The 14,035-nt window shown below is 42.4% G+C and overlaps 1 protein-coding gene across 1 annotated transcript; it reads right to left on the bottom strand.

Annotated features, from left to right (window-relative positions):
* Positions 1 to 4,401: 4,401 nt before the first annotated feature.
* Positions 4,402 to 7,679, bottom strand: LOC147092620 (putative G protein-coupled receptor 139). Its single transcript, XM_085975747.1, has 2 exons — positions 7,460 to 7,679; positions 4,402 to 6,715 (listed from the first exon to the last, which is right to left on the bottom strand). The coding sequence occupies exons 1-2, from the start codon at positions 7,527 to 7,529 to the stop codon at positions 5,757 to 5,759; spliced, it is 1,029 nt and encodes a 342-aa protein (XP_085831873.1). The 5' UTR covers positions 7,530 to 7,679; the 3' UTR covers positions 4,402 to 5,756.
* Between the last annotated feature and the right edge of the window lie 6,356 nt (positions 7,680 to 14,035).

Raw genomic sequence — 14,035 nt, 5'->3', positions numbered from 1 at the left:
TATGATGATTTATTTTCAGAGATGTGAAAGTGTGTTTTTTGGGATTCCTATTATGCTTATGGGGAGTCCGTACGTAAGTGGGATCCCAATAAGCAAATTGGAAATCACCCTTTTTGATTGGGTGGGCCGGCCCACATGATCTCAGGAATGGTTACGTACCGCATGCACCCCTGGGATATGTCGGCCTTCACTCAGGGATCCGCCTGCAGGCCCAGGAGCGGGAGTCTTCGAAGGGAGGGAGGCACCAGGTAGGTGTGGACTTTACTTGCAGTTCAGACCTCATTAAATACAATGGGATCTTGCGTGCTACTCACGACGTTTATTTCTTTAGCAAATTTGTGGTAAAGTAGAATGTTTGTAAGTGAGATTTCCTAGTGATATTGTAGTTATAGTACAAGTCTGCTTTGGATGATATGTTGGCTGAAGACATAGGTTGTTAGGTTTTGAATTAATATATAATGTAAACCACTGAATCTGTTGAAATATAGTTGACTACACCACCAGCACTTTAATTATATTTTCCGTATTAACAATCCTATTACAAACATACAAAGGTTAAGGAATATCCGGGACCTGAATGTGTGCGTGACCCTGGTCTTAATCCATTCGATAAGGTGGACCATGACGAGCTGTTTCACCTTGTCCAGAACAGGTGCACCAGAGGGCACTGTGTGTGATTGAAGGGGGGTAAAAACAAAACTAATCACTGGAAAGATTGTTTCAGTGGGCGACGGTCTATCTATGGAACAGGATTCCATCCTAATCCTTATAATTAAAACTAGACGACAGGGGAGTTCAGGGGAACAAGAGCAGCAAAATTAGAAATAGAATAAAGGGGAATTTAGGAGAACAGAGTAAATATTTAATTAGAAATGGAGAACAGTAAAATTAAGTGCAATAAATTAACCATTAATTAGAACTAGAATAAAGGGAATATAGGCATAATATAGGATAAGGGGTAGGCCATTTAGGACTGAAATGAGGAGGAATTTCTTCACCCAGAGAGTGGTGAACCTGTGGAATTCTCTACCACAGAAGGCAGTAGAGGCCAATTCATTAAATATATTCAAGAAGGAGTTGGATATATTTCTTCAGGCTAAAGGGATCAAGGGGTATGGGCAGAAAGCAGGGACCGGGTACTGAATTTGGATGATCAGCCATGATTGCATTGAATGGCGGAGCAGGCTCAAAGGGCCGAATGGCCTACGCCTGCTCCTATTTTCTCTGTTACACAAGTGGTTTAATTAGAAATAGAGGACAGGGGAAGAAAGCGATTGTTCAATTAGGAATAGAAGACAAGGGGATTCAGGGGAATAAACGAACTGTCTAGTTTGAAATAATATAAAAGGAGACATGGGATAACATAGTAACTGTTGATTTAAAAGTATGGGACTGGGAAGACAGTAACTGTTTATTTAGAAATAGCGGAGATGGGAATGTCACGGAAACACAGTAATTGTTTAATTAGAAATTGGGGTGCATGGAACATAGTAACCATGTATATGGATTTACTTGACAGGGGAACACAGTTATTGGTTAATAACAAATAGAGGGCATGGAATGTCAGGGAAACTCTAACAGTTTAATTAGAAATCGAAAAGCTCAAATGGAGTATAACAACGTTTTAATTATAAACAGGTGACGGGGAATCACAACCACATCAGATTGAATGTGACCCGTTAATGTAATGGTTAATTATTCTTGCCTGTCCTTTCTAATTTACCTATTGAGTTTGGATGATGTGCTTGATTGGCCGAAGACATAGGCTGTTAGATTTTGAATTAATATATAATGTAAACCACTGAATCTGTTGAAATATAGTTGACTACACCACCAGCACTTTAATTATATTTTCCGTATTAACGATTGTATTTGGATGCAGTTGGAACTAAAATATCTGCCTGCTGCCTGACTCCTGCCTTCAATATTGTGGGTCGTCTGAATCGAGATGAATGAGAATATGCTTCTTACACAGAAATGTCCGCAACTGATGAGCATATTCCCCAGAAGTTGGATGTCATCCGAATTGGCCGAGCGCAGGCTCCACGGGGACCTGAAACCATTGTATTTTGGCTTTTGGAGAATGTCAACGTCAAGTGGAACCTTACAGTGACGGCTAACGTGGACTCTTAATCACAGTTAGTAAATGGAGCCCATTCACAATTAAATTACAAAGGGATTAGTGTAAGGTTTTCAATAAGACTCTTGAACATTGGCGTGAATTGCTATAGATTTATTAAGCACATATTGAATGCAATAGTATTTAAGTATACAATTAAACTTTAGGAATTAGCACCACACCTGATATTGGTTGGGTGGTGAGCTTCTTAGGCTTCTACCAAACCAAATATTCATTAAAACTGCCAGTTTTCATGCATTTTTCTCATTCCCTGTACTTGCCAAGCCACACAATCCTGCCTTACAAGATTATATCACATTTTAAATAAAAATCCATCTAAAGCTAATTTAATTGACATATGATCGATAGTTTTACTCTTCTTCGATAATATTCGAATTGTACCAATTGATATATTTAGTAGTAAGTCTGTCTTTGTTTCTGTATCTATTGTACTAATTGGAAATGGTGATGGATTGCCCGGATGTTTTCCTTTGCAGAAGTGTCTTCCCACACCGTTAGCAAATGTTTAAAGGTCCCTGAAATTGATTAATCGGTTTCAATGTCATGAGTTTAATTAAATCGCTTATGACTTCATCCTGAAACTGGCCATTGCTGCAGCGTCAGTGCTGGCCCAATAGCCCAGTGGTACTTGACGCAGATTTATACTTCACTGCATAACGGGAAGAGACTAATGGTTAACATTACTACAGTAGATAGACAAACCAATACAGTATAGCATTAGAAGAATTTCGGATGGTCTGATTAACCATTTCCTTACAATGCTCCCTTTGTTGGCGTGAACATATTTAAGGTCAACACTAAACAATTTTTCATCAACATCATATATCTATCTCGACCTATTCTATGGTACAGAAAGCTGCACCTTGATTTTACATATACTCTCGCTCACCAGAGCCACATCAGCCACGTCATGTACTGGTGTCATCAACGTGACTGACCATGCCTTGGGATCCATTCTTCATCAAGCATATCACCTGCTATTTGGTTTATGCACGACATGTCACTTCTGCACACTCAGCGATTCCAAAGATTATGCCATGCGAGAAATTGAATACAAGTCAACCCTTTGATATCTGGCTATCATATCGAAGGACCAGATGTGTGGGGGTGTTTGATTAGAATCTCCCCCTGCATGGTCCTGATGTTTCGGATAGTGACCAAGCTATCAAATACATTCTTCTCATTGTTCAGTATAAACAAGGACACAGCCATTTCCAATAAAAAGTGAACAATTATCCATCTTAACTACACTTACCTGACTTTCACTAGATTGTGATTTGATAGCAGATTGATGTATCTCGGCGAATGGTACCCAGGTGATTTAAGTTAAGAAGGGCTTTAAATGTATACATAGAAACAGACTGCTTCCATTAGTTGAGGATCAAGAGCTAACGGCCAGAGATACATATTTTCTGATCGGAGGCCACCTGCGTGCGGAACACTCCGATCAGTAAATATCTACGAACTTACCTCAGGGATCCCAAGGCGCCTACACTTCCAATCCTGGGCCTCTCCAAACACCAAGTGTGCAGGGCCCACCTATCTCAGAGGCGCAGGAAGTTCGCAATCGTCCCTGGGATCAAGTGGGCCAGGCCAGCCAATAGAAGAAGGGAATCTCACTTGATGCACTTGACAGATAGACCTGTCAAATACATGAATGGAGATCACCCCAAAAACACAGTAAAGCTTTAAATGCATTTAAAAACACCATCCCCTTTTTAAACTAAGTTGAAATTGCAATAAATTAAATATTTTAAACAAACATTTATTTTTTGAAAAAAATAAAGTTTTTTATGGGGCTAACAATAAACTTACTTCTTTCAAAAGTATTTTTAAATGATTAATGAGTGAAAAAAACATTTCAACTCTTTTCCTGGTAAAAGCAGGCCTTTCGCCTGCTTTTATCAAGATTCAGAAATCTAAAGGTTTTCTGTGGGCGGAGGGTCTCCAGAAAGCGGAATTCTCTGCCCGCGGATGCCGTTTTACAGGGCAGGCAGAGGATCTGTCAAGAGAATCCTTGGCAGATCGGAATTGCCGGTTTTCAGCGCATGCGCTGTGCATGCCTGAAACCGGTATTTCCGATGTCCCTACAGGTGCTTCCACGGCGGCTACAGACCCATAGGGATCTGAATATCCGGTGCAATATATGTTAGAGATTTAGAACAAAAGGTAGTAGGAACCACTTTACACGGTGAGTTGTGAGACTGGAAATAACGGAGGCAGAAATTATGTCAGTATTGAAGTTTAATGTATTTAGATGAATGAGTAACAATAGGTTGAAGTGATGCTGACACCGGTTGGGTAAATTGGATAGAACTAATTACTGGGGTGGAGTGTAAACGCCGACAAGGACTGGTTGGAACTTATGGACTGTGCCCCTGTTATAAAATTCCAACATTGTGATGAACAATTGAGATTTCAAGTAAATATCTTTGAACAATGATGGCTAATGTCACATTGACGAGTCAAGTTCCTACTGTCTCCAGCATTAGACACTGATCAGGAGGCAGGGGCCCGTTCTATTGGTCCAGGAGACACAGGGGGCGGATTCTGACGGGGAGACCAGCGCCTGCAACATTCACACCGAAATTACAGGATTACAAATATCCACCATTGTAACACCCGTATTTTCCGATCGCAGGCCTCCCACGGGCGGAGGTCTGCGATCTGGAAACATCTACGCCCTTAGCTGAGTGCTACCGGGACGCACACGCTTCCGCTCCGTGGCCTCTCCAAACTCCAAATGCGCAGGACCCACCTATCCCTTAGACGCATGTAGTTTGCAGTGTCCCTGCGATTACATGGGCCATGGGGAGACAATCAAAGAAGGGAGTATCCCTTCATAAACATTACCGGAAGACATGTCAAATATATGACTGGAGATCATCCCAAAAACATAGTAAAACTTTAAATACATTTAAAAAAATCATATTTTTTAAATGACTTGAAATAACAATAAATTATGTATTTTAAACAAAAATTTTATATTTTGTTAAAAATAACGGAAGTTTTTTATTTGGCTAAAATAACGTTTCCTTTTTTTTGTATTTGTAATGATAAATCAGTGAAATATTTTTGTTTTATTTTTTCAACGCTTACTCTTGTAAAAGCAGGCTTTACTCCTGCTTTTATCAGGCGTAAGAATTATAAGGGTTTTCTGCGGGCGGAGGGTCTCCAAGAAGCGGAACTATCCGCCCGCAGAGGCCCTTCTCCAGGGCAGCCGGATGATCTGTCAAGACCATTCTTGACAGATCTATTGGTTTTGATCGCGTGCGCTGTGCATGCCTGAAACCAGCATTTCCGATGTCCCTACGGGTGGGTACACAGCGCGGAAACTTTATATATTAATTAAACTGTGGCGACTCTTTCCTTTGCCTGCGGTGTGTGTCAGTTAAAGCTGACGCCTACATGTTCTACTCCACAGCTGAAGTTCAATCATGAGTGTTCTCTTTGAACCTTGAGCGGGAAGTGCGCTGTTTTATGAGAACTGGATTATGTTCACCCGAGCAGAGCAGCAGACATCAAACACAAGGCATAAAGTGGGAGAAATGTTTTCTGTTACCTGTTCATTCCCACAACAACAAACGATTTTCGTCCTAACGGACAGATGGCTATTCTACAATAGATTGCAGTTTGTAATTGAACTCTTGTTAGGACAGGAAGCTTTGATTTTACATTTCATTCTTTTACCAATAAATGTCCAAGGAATTTTCATCACCTGCTTCAGCTCTTCCCTGAATTTAGTTTGAGTTGCTGCATAAATGCACGTGTTTGTACAGGAACTCAAATACAAAAGCATATATCCGGTTTCAGTGGCAACATAGGCAGGGGCTGCATAATCGCCTTTGTAATGCACGGTGCTTGTCAGTCTGGTAGTTATAAAACTAACGACATTTGTCAGCCACAACAGTATAAAACTTCCCGATACACTGAACAGTAAAGTGATGGATTTCCTTCGGTTCTCCATCTCTGGATCGCTCTGATTCTCACTGCTGTGACCCCGGAGACCCCTGCGGGCTCTACTGACCACTAAAATACGTCTGACTGTCAAACCATTAAAAAGTAATATCAAAGCAAAGGCAAACGAAGCAAAACAAATGCTTTGTAACCAGGAAAACGCCACACCTAAAGGCGAAGAAAAAAACGCCACTCTGGAGCGGCAACCCGAGGGAACATTGTTAATGACTTGATCAGATTCATATGCAAAACAAAAAGGGAGGCTCTGTAAACAGATCAGGACAGATACCGTTGTTATAACCGCGGCCGCAGTTCTCACTGTGCAATACTTGGTTTTTAACTTCTCAGTACATATAGCTACAAATCGGTCAAATGTGAACGAGACTGTAAACCACACCGACACATACAGGGCGACACATTGCACGTACATAATGATCTTACAAACGACAGTGTAGTACAGGAATGGATGTGGCAAGTGATAACGTAAAATGCGGTTCACAAATATATTGATGATCATGACCAGTAGATCAGCTGTTGCCATGGCCACCATGTAGACAGAGATACACTTGGAAAGGCCGCAGTTTCCTCGGGAGAGAATCACGATTGTCAGTAGGTTCGCTGTGAGAAAGAGGGAGAAGAGATCAGTAATGGGGACACTCGGATACATCTCACAGGTTATTGTGGGGAAAGGTTCAGATCCGACCCTACTTAGGGTCATAGACACTGATTATTCTCATTAATATAAGCGAGTGTCCTCAACATTTTATTTAAAGTAATGAAATCATTGAACATTCAAAATAGAGGAAGTGAAAATCCACCGTCCCTCCAGCAAACTTCAGTCACGTATTAAATTTTATTCCACGGCAATTAATGGAAAGATATAATTCAAATAAAATATTCAGCTGAGACAAAAGCTTTCAATTTATGTCTAACCGCTGCCGAGAGGATGGGAACACCTTACCGAGCTGCAATTATTTCTCAAAATATTGTTCAAAGTCCCCTGTTTTGTGGAGGTGTCTGCAGTCCGAGGAATTATCAACTTAATTTAGATAGGGAAGAACGGTACAAATGAGGAGATTACTATGGGCACTGAACAAAACTTTCGTTAATGAATTATGAGCTTTTGGAGGTGCCGGGGAATCAGCCTCGCCCTCCCTCAGTATAGGGAGGAATACTGAGCTCCCGGTGCAAACCACCTACCGAGGAGAACAGCGCCTCAGCGGCTGCGCGGACCTCTGCCATTCCCGCATTATATACATTGCTTATCCCGGTCTCTGCAATGAGGATATTATCGGAATCTGTTACATAATCATTAAAGTGAGATCGTCAACAGCTATTAGGCAACAAGAGACATTGACTTACCGGGAACACCGAAGGCTGCGAGAATATAGTAATAAATGTCCCTTATCTGTAGAATTGCTGGCCGTGCCATTTGTTTGACGATTTGTGTGGATTCTGCCCAGCTGTACGATTTCGTCTGCAGTACATCTGAAGTCAGTAAATGCTCCCAATTTATAGAACAATCCGTGCCGATGAGGTAATCTGGTTACACAATAAGTGTCTTCATTCTCAGTCACTTAACAAACAAGGGGCGATTATATCTTCAGTGCGCCCGGGCCGCCAATGGGGAAATTGAACAGCTCAGTCCATGAAACTCCGCCCATTAAAATCAATGAACGGAAAGTAATAACAGCGGGAATGTGCTCTGTGCATGCCTCGTGATCCCTACAGGGACCATCCTCACGGACATTGCTTTAGGATCTTGGAGTCTCAAATTAATTCGGTGAAATCTTCACTCATCCAGCACATAATTAAAGTTTGTTTTTTACTGTTATAATGGCTGATGATGAATCGGCTCTAGCATTACTGGTGGAGACATTACAATAACATTTCTGGTGGTGACCCTACTCTAACATTACTGGTGGTGACACAACTCTAATATTACTGTTGGTGACCCTACTCTAACATTACTGGTCGTGACACAACTCTAATATTACTGTTGGTGACTCTACTCTATCATTACTATTATAGGTGGTGACGATACGCTAGTATTACTAATGATGATATAACACTAATATTACTGGTAAAGACGCTACTCTAACATTATTGGTGGTGACTCTACTCTAACATTACTGGTGTTGGCCCTACTTTAACGTTACTGCTGGTGACCCGACACTAACAAAACTGCCGGTGACCCTACTTTAACATTACTGGTGGTGACCCTACGCTAACATAACTGGTGGTAACTGTACTCTAACATTATTGGTGGTGACACTACAGTACCATTACTGGTGGTAACTCTAATCTAACATTACTGATGGTGACCATACTGTAACTTTACTGGTGGTGACCATACTCTAACCTTATTTGTTGAGACCCTATTCTAACATTTCTGGTGTTGTCTATACACTATCATTACTGGTGGGGACACTAATCTAACATTACTGCTGGTGACCCTACACTAACAATACTGGTGGTGACTCCTCTCTAACATTACTGGTGGTGACTCCTCTCTAAAATCACTGATGGTAGCTTAACTCCAAAACTATTGGTGGTGACCCTACACTAATATTACTGGTGGAAAGCCAACCCTCACCTGACCAGTGATGACTCATCTCTAAAGTGAGAGGTGCTGGCCCTACTCGAACGTTACTGATGGTGACCCTATGCTAACATTACTGGTGATGATCCGAGTGTAACATTACTGCCGGTGACCCTACTCTAACATTACTGGTGATGACCCTACTCTAACGTTACTGATGGTGACCATAATCTAACATTACTGGAGGTGACTCCACTCGAACATTAATGGCGGTGACCCTACTCTAACATCACTGGTGCTGACCCTACTCCAGCGTTACTGGTGGTATGCTACTCTAACATTACTTGTGGTGGCCCTACTCTAACTTCACTAGTCCTGACTTTACTCTATAATTACTGCTGATTATCTTAATCTAACATTACTGTTGGTTCCCCTGCTTTAATGTTGAGGAATCTTGTCTGGTGGGACCCTACTTTAACATTACCAGTGGTGAAATTAACCTATCCAAACTGGTGATGAACGTCATTATCATTACTGGTGGAGGTTCGCATGGCAGCTGCTAATGATTCTGCCATTGCAATTTACCCTTCATCTAGACTCACCTTTTTTTTCTTAACTTGTCCCATTACCATCTCCTTTTGCCTTCCTCCATCATCCCTTTTGTCTCCTAATCCCTTCTGCTTTCCTTCCAATCACAGACCTTCCTTTTTGTGCTTTCCTCACCTCCCCAATCTCCCTGCCCCTACACTTGCTTAAAAACCTTTCACATTTCCAACTTTTTCCAGTTCTGATGAAGGGTCATCCACTTGAAACGTTAACTCTGTTTTTCTTTCCACATATGCTGAGTGTTTCCAGCATTTCTTGTTTTTATTTCAGATTTGCAACATCCGCATATTTGGCTTTCATATTACCGGTATTTTCCCTGCTCTAATATTACTGGTGAGGACTCCTGCGTAACATTATTGGTGATGACTTCTCTCTAACCTGACTTGTGTAGAGCCTATTCTAACATTACTCTTGGTGACACTATTCTCCAATTACTGTTGATGACTCTAATCTAACATTGATGGTAGTAACCCTACTCTAACATTACCGGTTGTGAGCTTACACTAACCTTCTTGTCTGAGATGAAGAGAAATTTCTTCACAGAGAGCTTTGTGAATCTTTTGACTTATCTACCACAGAGAGCTGTGGATGGTCATTCGTTGAATACATTCAAGAGAGAAATCAATAGATTTTGGATAGCAAGGAAATCAACGGATAAAAATATAGGGCGGAATAGTGGAGTTGATGTAGAAGATCAGCCATGACCTTATTGAATCGCGGAGCAGGCTGGAAAGTGCGAATGGCCTGTTCCTGATCCGATTTCTGCTGTGCCAATTACTTGATTCTGCTCTAACATAATCGGTGGTGACCTGAATTAAACGTTACTGGTGGTGACTCTATTCTAACATTACTGGTGATGACTCTACGCTAAAATTACTAGTGGGGAATCTACTTTAACATTAGTGGTGCATACCCAACTCTAACATTAGTGATGGTGACGCTGCTCTTACTTTACTTGTGGTGACTGTACTTTAATATACTGGTCCGCATCCAACTCTAACATTACTGGAGGTGCCTCTAATTAAACAGTACTGATGGTGACATTACTCTAACATTACCCGTGGTGACGCTACTGTAACATTACTGATAGTGACCCTAATTTAACATTACTGCTTTTGACCAGACTCAAACATTAACGGTGGTCATCCCACTCTAACATTACTCGTCGTGATCGAACTCTAACATTACTGGTAGTGACCCTACTATTACATTACAGGTGGTGACTCTGCTTTAACTTTACTGGTGGTGACCCAACTCTAACATTACTGCTCGTAATTCTGCAGTAACTTTAATTATGGTGAACTGGATCTAGCATTACTGGTGGTGACCCAATTGTAACATTAATGGTGGCGATTCTAATCTAAAATTACTGATCGTTAGCGTAGGGTAACATTACTGGTGTTGACCCTACTTTAACATAATGATGGTGACCCAACTCTAACTTTATGGTGATGACCCTACTCTAACATTAGTGGCGATGACCATACTCTAACATTATCGGTGGTGATTCTACTCTAACCTTACTGGTGGTGAGTCTACTCTAACATTACTGACAGTGGCTCTACTCTAACATTACTGGTAATGACTGTACTTTAACATTGCCGTTGGTGATCCTACACTAATTTTACTGATGGAGACTGTACCCTTCTTACTGGTGATGACTCTACAGTATCGTTACTTGTGGTGAGTGTTCTATAGCATTATTGGTTGTGACTCTAGTCTAACATTACTGGTTGTGACTCTACTCTAACGTTACTGGTGGTCACCCTGCTCTAAAGTTACTGGAGGTGATCCTCCTGTAACATTACTTGTTGTGAGCATATTCGAACATTTATTCGTTCATGGGATGTGGGTGTCGCTGTCAAGGCCACAGTTTATTGCCCATCCCTAATTCCTCTTGAAGATGTAGTAGTGAGCCACCTGTTTGAACTGCTGCAGTCTGTTGAAGCGACTCCCACAGTGCTGTTCGGAAGCGGGCTCCAGATGTTTGACTCAGCGACTATGAAGGAACGGCGATATATGTCCAAGTCCAGATGGTTTGTTACTTGGAGAGGAATTTTAAAGTGATGGTGTTAATATGCACCTGTTGCCCTTGTCATTCTTGGTGGTAGAACTCGCGGGTTTGGGAGGTGCTGCCGAAGAAACCTTGGCAAGATGCTGCAGCGCAACTTGTAGATGGTACACACTGCAACCATGGTGCGCCAGTGGGGGAGGGAGTGATCATTTAAGGCGGTGGTTCGGTGCCAATCAAGGGGCTGTTTGTCCTGGATTATCTCCAGCTTTTAGACTGTTATTCTAGCTGCACTCATCCTGGCAAATGGAGATTGATCCACCAGTCTCCAGACTAGTAGCTAGTAGATGATAGAAAGGCCTTGGGGAGCCAGGAGGTCAGTCACACGCCGCCAAACACTCAGCCTCTGATCTGCTCTTTCAGCCACATTTTTTATCTGGCTCGTCCAGTTAAATATCTGGCCAATTGTGGCCGCTCTGATATTGCTGTTGGGAGATTCGATGATGATATTGCCGCTGAATGTCATGGGGAGGTGTTTAGACTCACTCTTTTTGGAGATTGTCATTGCCTGGCACATGTCTGTCTGGACTGTTACTTGCCATTTATTAGCCCAAACCTGCAAGTTGTCCTGGTCTCGCTGCATGTGGGACTCATTATCCTCAGAACTGCAAATGAAACTAAACAAAATGGGCCATGCTTTCCGATTGCAGGCTTCCCACGTGCGGTGGCCTCAAATCTGGAAAAATCCACGGACTTACTTGAGGGCTGATGAGTTCCGGACACTTCTGCACCTGGAACTCTGCAACTAGAAATGCGCAGGGCCCACGTATCCCAGGGGCGCATGCGGTTCGCAAGCTTCCCTGGGACCACGTGGGCCATGGGGAGCCAATCACAGAAGGGAACAGCCCTTCAGAAACTTGACAGATAGACCTATCAATATATGAATGGAGAACACCACAAAAACACTGTAAACCATTAAATAAAAAAAATCACATTTTAAAATGAGTTGCAATTACAATTAAATTAAATATTTTAAACAAAAATGTAATTTTTTTGCAAAAAGTAATTAAAGTTTTTTACGGGGCTAAAAATAAACTTACATTTTTAAAAGTATTTTTAAAAGATAAATGAGTGAAAACATTGTTTTTTACTTTTTTCAAATCTTATTATGTTAAAAGCAGGCCTCACCCCTGCTTTTACCACGTGTAAGATTTCTGAGGGTTTTCTGCGGGCAGAGGTTCTCCAGAAAGCAGAACTCTCCCCCACCGCAGGGGCCCTTCTCCAGGGCAGGCGTCCAATCTGCCAAGAGCATTCTTGCGGCGCCATTTCTTTACAGATTCTGGTACAATACTACTCTGCTGCTGCTGATGGCTCACACGCCTCACGGAACCCATTTTTGAGGTGCTAGATCTTTTCTGAATCTATCCCATTTAGCACGGTGGTAGTGCCATGCAACACGATGGTGGGTGTCCTCAGTGGGTAGACGGGACTCCATCTCCACAGGGATTGTGCGGTGGCCACTGCTACCAATGATGTCATGGACAGATGCATCTGCAGCAGGTAGATGGTGAGGAAAAGATCAAGTAGGTTTCGTCCTCGTGTTGGTTCTCTCACTTCCTGCCACAAACCTAGTCCAGCAACAAACATCCAAGGCTCCTGCATCACTATCCGTGCATATGTGCTGTCCCACCAGCAGGACATAGAAACATAGACATAGAAGATAGGAGCAGGAGTAGGCCATTCGGCCCCTCGGGCCTGCTCCGCCATTCAATGCGATCATGGCTGATCATCCAAATTCACTACCCGGTCCTTGCTTTCTCCCCATACCCCTTGATCCCTTTAGCCTTAAGAAATATATCCAACTCCTTCTTGAATATATTTAATGAACTGGCCTCCACCGCCTTCTGTGGTAGAGAATTCCACAGGTTCACCACTCTCTGGGTGAAGAAATTCCTCCTAATTTCTTTCCTAAATGGCCTACACTTAATCCTTAGACTGTGCCCCCTGGTTCTGGACTCCCCGACCATCGGGAACATCCTTCCTGCATCTAGTCTGTTCATTCCTGTCAGAATTTTATAAGCTTCCATGAGATCACCTCTCATTCTTCCAAACTCCAGCGAGTACAAGTGCAATCGACCCAATCTCTCCTCATACATCATTCGTGCCATCCCAGGTATCAGCTTGGTGAATCTTCGCTGAACTCCTTCCATGGCAAGTATATCCTTCCTCAGATAAGGCGACCAAAGCTGCACACAATACTCAAGATGTGGTCTCACCAAGGCCCTGTACAACTGCAGAAAGACATCCTTGTTCGTGTACACAAACCCTCTCGCGACGAATGCCAACATACCAGTTGACTTCTTAACCGCCTGCTGCATCTGCATGCGTACCTTCAGCGACTGGTGCAGAAGGACACCCAGGTCTCGTTGCACTTCCCCTTCTCCCAATCTATTGCCATTTAGATAATAATCTGCCTTCCTGTTTTTGCCACCAAAGTGGATAACCTCACATTTATCCACATTATATTGCATCTGCCATGTTTCTGCCCAATCACCCAACTTGTCCAAATCATCCTGGAGTTTCCCGAAATGCTCCTCACAGCACACACGCCCACCCAGCTTTGTGTGATCTGCAAGTTTGGAGATATTACATCTAGTTCCCTTGTCCAGATCATTTAGATATATTGTGAATAGCTGGGGTCCAAGGACTGATCCCTGCAGTACCCCACTAGTCACTGCCTGCCATTCGGAAAAAGACCCATTTATTCCAACTCGTTGCT

The sequence above is a fragment of the Somniosus microcephalus genome, unplaced genomic scaffold, assembly GCF_052327205.1.
Source record: "Somniosus microcephalus isolate GS21.2 unplaced genomic scaffold, FLI_Smic_1.0 unresolved_chr2, whole genome shotgun sequence".
NCBI lineage: Eukaryota > Metazoa > Chordata > Chondrichthyes > Squaliformes > Somniosidae > Somniosus > Somniosus microcephalus.
This window is presented reverse-complemented; position numbering and strand designations above follow the sequence as displayed.

Excerpts from the sequence above, each read along its gene's own strand:
- LOC147092620 (XM_085975747.1), bottom strand. The coding sequence starts at position 7,529 with ATGGCACGGCCAGCAATTCTACAGATAAGGGACATTTATTACTATATT. Across the intron at positions 6,716-7,459 it reads CGCAGCCTTCGGTGTTCCCG|CGAACCTACTGACAATCGTG; the intron begins GTAAGTCAATGT and ends TCTTTCTCACAG.